This window comes from Netta rufina, assembly GCF_964035555.1.
Source record: "Netta rufina genome assembly, chromosome: 1".
Taxonomy (NCBI): domain Eukaryota; kingdom Metazoa; phylum Chordata; class Aves; order Anseriformes; family Anatidae; genus Netta; species Netta rufina.
In genome coordinates, this window is record NC_140123.1 from 25898609 (window position 1) to 25907208 (window position 8600).

An 8600-nucleotide genomic window follows, 5' to 3' on the forward strand; every position below is an offset into this window, starting at 1 on the left:
ATAGAATTCGTATCATCAAAATGATGCAGTAGCAAACAGAAGATTTGACAGTTCTGTATATTAAAAACTGTAAGGTTGTTGGCCAAACTCTAGGCAGAACAGTATTTCCTCGTTATTGTAAACTGAGATGAATGTGCAGTCATGGATAAGGTTTCACAATAGCATCGTCTTCTAAACTTAAAACTACAATATTTAAGCTTCCTATTTTCAGTAATTAGAATCCACAGCATATGACCAAGATACATTAACTACCCACATCTGGTGAATAAGAGTTCTAAATAGAAATTTTTGCTATCATAAGCTTCCAATACATCAATAAATAAGCCACTAAATAAAGATTAAGTTTTAATTCAGATCTCTATCAGCAATAATCCACTTCATCTACCGTGGTGCTAAAATTTCCTCACTACTTTAATTTTATTAGAGTTGGGTAAGTTTGCTGAGCGCCTTCTGATTCAGCGACAGCAATAGTATTAAAACCCTACTTTTCTCCAGATTCCAGTCTAACAAGCCCAATCTTCTCCCTGCTGCTCAAATATCTTGTTACTTATTTGCTGTTGATGAATCTTTAAACAAAAAAAGACATCTGGATTTACAACAGAGCACAGATTCTGAAAAAATTGCACATTTTTTCCACAGCAGTCATGCTAATTAAGTGATTCAGAAGCAGTGATACTGACAACAGTGCTTGACATTTGCTCACAATTGTGTCAGTGATGCAGGACTGAAACAGAATAAACAGGTCACTCAAGCCAGACTAGGTTTAATATTCACATACTACCCAATTACTTTAATAGCACTATCTGTTGCCTAATAAATTTCTTACATCTCTCCATTCTAGACTGTTCATTTGAAATTCTACTTTTCATATAATAAAAAGCAACTTCAGTAAAATTGTCACAACTGTATGCCAGCATTCTACTTTATTACCCTTAGGAACAGAATTAGGTTTATCAGGTAATCACCAGCCCTCCCAGCACCATGTTCTTATTTCAAACTGAATTACAATGCTATAGTCAGTTTAGTCCACAAAAGTCATTAATTGTTGTTACCCAAGTCTTAGCCTTCAGTAACTACTACAGCCACCAGCTTTTCTTCCTTTTTTTTTTTTTTTCCCAATAGAGGAATTAAGCGAAATATGTCTTTTCTGAACTTGCCCATTTAGACAACAATTAAAAGCTGCTCAGCAATTTCCACTTACCTTTATCTCAGGCTCTTTTTCACATTCTTCTATATACAAATCATAGAGTTTTTGAAATACAGATTTTCTGAAATAAAAAAAAAAAAAAAAAAGCTTAAAATGTAACCAAAATCAAACCAAAGAAAAAACTACTTAAAAACTAAATACCAAAACTCTTATTACCTTCCACTGGATAAATATTTTCTTTTGGGAGGTCTCTGACGGGCACTTTCAATGATATACTAGAAAAGAAAGAAACAGGTAAACTAAGAACTGTAGCATGAGTTGCATGCAAAATCTTGATTTTACATTCACATTCTGTAATTAGAGTAGCTAATATTTGCTTAAGTTAATGTGCTAACATACTGAAGTGAACTTGCTCAGATACAATCAATTTCATGTGTAATGGCTCAACACATCAAGTATTCCCCAATATAACCAGCTGAGGGAATTTTTATTTTATCCTTGTCTTTTGCACTTATTCTAGGTTTCTCTGTTTTACAGACCTGCGTATTATAAATATAATTTTAATTAAAATATACTAACAGTGTTCAAGGCAGCCACTACATCAAATGTCATCATGAAAAGTAAAGGCACTTGCCTTTTAATACCAACTAGGCAACCTTTAAAAAACACAAACAGGATTTTACCACGTAGTTCTGCCAGCTGTCTCTGAATTTACAGCAATCACCACTGTACAACTCTGCTTATTTCACAGCATACACATTTGTTCGTTTCAAAAGGGGAAAATTTAAGTGCTGCAAGGTTTATCGTCATTGTACCTGACAATGTTCTCAGTTCAATGGGTAACAGACAATGACCTGGTCTAGTAATTTTAGTGAGAATTTTGCAAAACCAGTGTTACATGTATGGGTCTTTATTTATATACACACACATATTTACATAAACACACCCTCCTGCTTTTCACACCTACATTATGGTCCTTAGGTGTGAGCCCAACATATTATATGCAAACAAGTAACTATTCCTTACCTCTGCACGATCCAATGCCAGTTCTAAAGCTTGTTGCTGCAAGAATTATAAACAGGTTTTTTTTAGAAAGTACGTTAGCTGAACAATCTCGTGCATAAAAGCCATCACAAAAACCTCTATTACTACTGATATGAATTAATAGAAGATGGGCTCAAGCATTCTTTCACAGATTCTAAACCTAGCAGCTGAAACATCATGTAACTACATTAACAGTAATTAATCCCACTACCAAGCATCTACATTCGTGAAGTTTTGGCTATGTTATAAAGCGTTAAAACAATGAAGGGCAGCTAGAATTAAAAGTGGGAATAGAAATTATGCCTAATAAAGGTAATGATTAATATTAATCAAAATAATTACAGACAAAAAATAGAAAATCTGTTCTTCTTTAAGCTGGCTGCTAACTCCACATTAAGGTTAGACCAAAATTTTCCCGAACTGCAGCTCAGGAAGAAAACATTTAATGCATAGGCACGGATACCAAAGATCAGGCATTTTTCTACAAGACAGAAATGAAGATCTTACATTCAGAACATTGCAATTTAGGAAGAGTTTCTTATGATATACTGTTTCTCAACCATTTAACAGTCTCCACTCCAAGATATCCACTAAGAGAAGCTAAGAAATATACCAAAACCTAACACACCACCATCCTGGCAAAAGCTTCCCTATATCCCATGGCATAGTATACTCAATAGTATTTATTTTAACAGATTTAACTCCTTTGTGGTATCTTTGAAAAAATACTTACTCAGGCTTTTTTTTTTTTATTCACCTACAGTATCTCTAACATAAATTTTCTTCCCTGTCCTTGGAAAAAAGATCACTTAATGATGTGCTATTACTCATTGCAACCTATTACCACAGGGCATTTTAAAGTGGCATTTTCATTTGAACACCTAAACAAACACATTTTCTATATAAGCCCATTGGATAATGGAGTGACTTCAGGCATTCTATTCACTGACTGCTTAACACCAGGTAAACTTCATGGCAATATGAGTATTTGTGAATAGAAGAATACTAAAAAAAAAAAAAAACAGCGTGGAAGAAGGACATGCAGTTTGTACCCAGCTGTCTAACACCATACATGACTGAAAACACATCACTTTATGTGATGATTCCTGTGATGCAATGGACAACGAGTAAGTATTTAGGAGAAGTATTCACAAGCTATGAAGGAAAACATCATTAAAAATATGACAAAACTCTGAAGTGATAAGCAAAATCAGATTTTTGAGAAAAAACAAACATTGATGGTTTTCTCCTCATCAGCCAGACAGGCAACAGGCTACAGTGAAACAATCTGAAAATATGTTTGCTGAATCATAACTTACCATTGTAGTTGAAGCCAGGTGACCCAGTGGCAAAAGAAGTACTTAAGAAGTTTGGTACAGTTGGTGAAGAATCATATTTTATGGTCACACCTGGGGTACTGAAAGATCAAGGAGAAACAAATATCACTATGAAACACATCACTTTATTCAAACACAACATCTTAAATGGCTCATTGTACATAAATCTCATCTGTACAGCATTTTCTCCTCCAAAAGCATGAAAATTCTGTTAAGTGTAAGCACAGGGGTTCCTATTCTAATGTCTGCTCCTAATATGCAGAATCATTTTATGCTAGTTATAGTAAAGTAATAGTAACTAATTGAAATTCCATAGCCAAGAACACTGTTGTAGCAGTCTACCTAGACACCCCTAACATCAAATCCAGAGATGCTAGGCTCTTTAATGACAACTGGCCAGAATATTTAGCATACCCTATTAGTTTTTTGTTTTGCTTTCATGAAGGTATTATTCCATAGACAACACCTCCACCTGCAGTGCCTCCTAGCACTGTTTTGAGATGTTATTTTAATACTGACTCACACTAGGCTGTCAATTAAAAAACAAATCAAATTTGCGGAGCACCACTGTGTCCCTTAGATGCTTCTGCCCTCACATACTGTCCCTATACCATTTCACTTTAAAGCATGAAGAAAAAAAACAGGTCACAAACACTGATTTTTAAACCTTGTGTTTAGCAGCATTGTCAGTGAAGAGATGGGGAAAACTGAAGTCAATTTTACTTTGAAATTTGAACATTACAGCGCCTCGGTATACGTGAAATGTTTACTTAAGATATCCCACCAGCCATCACGTCAATTTGGGGAAATTCTTTCTGTTGCACCTGCACTCCACATCAGCCTTGGGTTGGACGGATGCCTTCAGGTGCCACCACCTGCCCCCTCCCACCTCCCCGCGCCTTTACTCCGCTCCTCCACCGCGGTACCGACTCCTCCAGACAACACCGGCCGAATGACTCAGAGCTGGGCACGGCTGGGACCTGCTGGCGGCCGCCTGCCCTCATCCCCGCTGCTTTCCAGGCAGCCTCCCGCCCCCCCACCCCGCCTCACGGTGAGCCCAGCCCCCAGGCCAGCGGCCCGGCACGGCCCTGCCCGTGAGGGCCGAGAGCGGCCGGGCAAGAGCCGGGCCCAGCACCGAGCGGGGCCGGGCCTCGCCTCCCGCGGCCCTACACGGCGGGGGCCGCCCCCGCCCGCCCTCCCGGCCGGCCTCTGCCCCCCGCCGTCCCCCCGCGGTCACGGTGCCGGTGCGGGGCCCGTTCGCGGCGGGCCCGTTACCTGCCGGCCGGCCTGCCCCGGGGCCTGCCCGCCGCGCTGCGGCCCCCGCCGCCCGCTCATCCGCCCCCGCCTCAGCCCCCCGCGGCGCCCCCGGCCGCTTCCGCCCCGCCACTTCCGGGTCGGCGCCGGAAGGGGAGGGAGCGGTCGCCGTGGAGACGAGAGGGAGGGGGGAGGGAGAGGGCGGGAAGCGACTCGAGGCGTCGCCATGGAGACGGGGGCGGGGCTACCACATGCCCCGCCCCTCCGCGGGGGAAGGTGGTGCCCAGCCTGACCCTCCCTTGTCCCAGCTCCATGCCGTTCCCTCGGGTCCTGTCGCTGTCCCCAGAGAGCAGAGCTCAGCGCCTGCCCCTCCGCTCCCCTCGTGAGGGAGCTGCAGGCCGCCATGAGGCCTCCCCTCAGCCTGCTCTGCTCGGGGCTGAGCAAACCCAGGGACCTCAGCCACTGGAATCTGTCTGCGAGGCTTCTCTGCGAGTCAGCAGCTCTTCCTAATTTAGTGTCATCTGCAAACCTACTTAGTATGCATTCAAGTCCTGCATCCAAGTCATTTTTGAAAACATTAAAGAGAACTGGTCCTAAAATGGAGCCCAGGCAGTAACATGCCTGAAAACCTCTGCAGGCCAAAGGTTTGCTGTTGTTATAAAGATCAGAACAGATTTCCTTATGTCTGAGCAGCCCCCCTACTACCAAAATATTGCCATGTAAACTCAATACATTCCTTCTCTTGCCTCTGTAAAAAGAATACTTAAGGATTATCAATAAAATATATTCTTATATCCCAATCATCAACATCTTCACAAAGTCCATTTGCATCAAAGAAAGAGAGAAAGAAAAATAAAAAGAAAGAAAGAGAGAAAGAAAGAGAGAAAGAGAGAAAGAAGGAAAGAAGGAAAGAAGGAAAGAAAGAAAGGAAGGAAGGAAGGGAGGGAGGGAGGGAGGAAGGAAGGAAGGAAGGAAGGAAGGAAGGAAGGAAGGAAGGAAGGAAGGAAGGAAGGAAGGAAGGAAGGAAGGAAGGAAGGAAGGAAGGAAGGAAGGAAGGAAGAAAGAAAGAAAGAAAGAAAGAAAGAAAGAAAGAAAGAAAGAAAGAAAGAAAGAAAGAAAGAAAGAAAGAAAGAAAGAAAGAAAAAGAAAAATAAAAAGGAAGGAAGGGAGGGAGGGAGGGAGGGAGGGAGGAAGGAAGGAAGGAAGGAAGGAAGGAAGGAAGGAAGGAAGGAAGGAAGGAAGGAAGGAAGGAAGGAAGGAAGGAAGGAAGGAAGGAAGGAAGGAAGGAAGGAAGGAAGGAAGGAAGGAAGGAAGGAAGGAAGGAAGGAAACTCACAACAAAATAAACATAGCATCATCACAACACCAACACCAACAAAATGGACAATTTACACACACTCTACCTCTTGTCCCTTCACCACATTACTACCACATATGGTATTCACAATTATTACATTGTAAATTCTTCACAGTTATTTCATTCTTAGACAATGTCCGGTCCATGTTTTGCCCATTACTACTCTCAGTTATCAGTATTATCTAAAAGTCATATGAGGGCTCATGTTCTGAGTGTCTCTCTTCCCCTTTTCAGTTCAGGCTGGAATGAGGCAATCTAATTTCTCAAGAATGGTGTTATACGCAACCATGATTTGTCTGAACACTCCCCAAAATAGCCTGTATCCAAGACAGAAATTTATTCTCAGCCCTAGGCAGTTAAATGTGCTATGCTGAGCCCTCTGGAGGGCCTACAACCTTCCCCCAGCACTGCCTTCAAGTTAGGTTATATCTGGACTGGAGAATCTGGCCACAATCTGGCCCCATCTGTGTGTGGGTTTCAGCTTGCCTAACATAACATTGCTGTGGGTGAGAACCAGCACATTAATGCTACTTCAGGGTGAAACTTTGTTTACAAAGGCATCTCAGTGTTGAGTTTGGAAACAATCTTTCTTCCTAAAAGAGGAGCTAGATGTCTTAGAATCACAGAAAGTTTTGTATACTCTCTAAACATATTGCTCATTTACGCTCTTTTTGTCCCATTACCAGAAACAAATCAGTATGTATTCCTTATTATACACAGATGGAATAAATGATGAACATATGGGGAACTGTTGTACAGTGATTATAATGATAAAGATTATTGTAATTGTGTAGCAAGAATTCCTTGAGAGATTTTATCCATGCTCAGATCCTCCTGAAAAGTTGCAGGATTTGTGATGATAGTTTTGTGAGAGAGAAGGTCGGTCATGGAGATAAAAATCCTGCTGTATGTTTCTGGCATTTGTTACACTTGCTTAGAATAAGAGGTTTTGCATTTAGAGATATTTTCCAGACTTCAGTGATTAATTATGGATCACCAGACCTGTTTTCTTTATTATTTAGCCATTCATTGGGGTAGGTGACCACCTTCTTTCATTCTGAAGCACTCTGAGTATCAGGCTGAAATAATTTGAAATATGAACTTCTGAATAGTCTTTTCCCACTTGAGTGCCCTCAGCCAGATTCATAATGAAGCCTGTCTTCCCCAATTACTTGAGCCTTTGGAAACCATAAACTAAGATGTCGTACATCAAGACATGTTTTCTGGATTTCCTTTGGCTTAATCCAGTTGTCTTTGTTTTCTCTCTGTGCTCTCTAAATCCATGATGAAAAGCCCAAAGATTTTGAACCTAGGTCTTCAAAGAAAGCTGGAGGTATGGACCTGATCTAGAAACCTACAAACTTTTCAGTGAGAAAACTGGAAAATCAGTCCCGAGGGTTGATAGTCCATCCATACTGCCTTCCAATTTGTTTAATCTATTTTTAAATTTGTTCATATTATTTTCTCCTTTGTGCACCATGTGTCATTTAAAAAGCCATCTTTTAAAACTCCTTGATTACCATTCCTCCTATGCATCCAGAGTGTTTGAAGACAGATGCTGCCCAAGAAATTATGCTATGAGTCATATTACAGTTTACTGGAAGTTTCATTAAAAGTTCTTGCTACCAAATGATGAGTTTTCTTTCTTCTTCAGAATAAGGAATGCTGATAATAAAAATTAAAGCTGTTTCCACCCATTTCTTCATGCTTTAATTCAGATCTCCCTTTTTATATGTGTGTTTTTGCATTTCTTTTCTCTGGAACCTGTTAACTGAGAACAGCCTCAATACAGTATTTCAGGATGGGTCATTTCAAATATTGTGGGCCTAGGACTGACTCTAGCTTCACTTTGCTGTGTTTATACTGTAAAGGGAAGGCCCTGGGGAAAACAGGCATTGTGTATTTCATTTGCTGCAAGTCCTTTTAGCACTGATTTTTCTGTACTTTCACATTTGTAAGATCCCACCATTTTCCTAGACGAATGGCTTTTTAAAAATTTATTTATTTATTTATTTATTTATTTATTTTTTGTGCTAACAAGGCCTACGTTCAAATTTGTGAGGTAAATGTGAGGCAGTAGCTGAATTTAAAGACCAGACTTTCCAGGTTTTTCATGTTTGGCATCTTCAGCTTCTGAAAAGCCAGGGCAAGGTTCTCCTTCAGATTCAGATCCTCCAAATTTTGGTTGAAACTGCCCTTTATTTATGTTGGATTTCACATGCAATTTTAATTCTCGGTCCCTTTTGAATAATAATTTGATATTATATATTTTTGCTACCTTGCTGTTTACTCATCTACCCAGCTTCTTTATGAATGTGTTGAACACCAGAGATTCCTGTGGATCCCTAGTGGTTTGCTGTGGAAAATGGCTATTTTCTTCTTCCTTTTGATTCTTACATACTCTGAAAAGTCCATGTTAAGGCAATCCAGTCCTGAGTCCTCTGGAGTACTCTGTAGATGGC

General features: G+C 40.5%; 1 protein-coding gene across 9 annotated transcripts in view; it reads right to left on the reverse strand.

Annotated features, from left to right (window-relative positions):
* The window catches only part of SUPT20H (SPT20 homolog, SAGA complex component), a 34348-nt gene extending 29441 nt beyond the window's left edge, over positions 1-4907 (reverse strand). For all 9 annotated transcript variants that reach the window (XR_014618785.1, XM_084293834.1, XM_084293833.1 and 6 more), the window contains exons 1-5: positions 4804-4907; positions 3511-3608; positions 2174-2209; positions 1364-1422; positions 1202-1268 (exon numbers count right to left, since the gene is read on the reverse strand). Coding sequence is in view for 8 of the 9 variants with exons in the window: in XM_084293834.1 (XP_084149960.1) it covers positions 1202-1268; positions 1364-1422; positions 2174-2209; positions 3511-3513 (165 nt within the window). In the remaining variant the exon portion in view is untranslated. The remainder of the gene's footprint in view (positions 1-1201; positions 1269-1363; positions 1423-2173; positions 2210-3510; positions 3609-4803) is intronic.
* Between the last annotated feature and the right edge of the window lie 3693 nt (positions 4908-8600).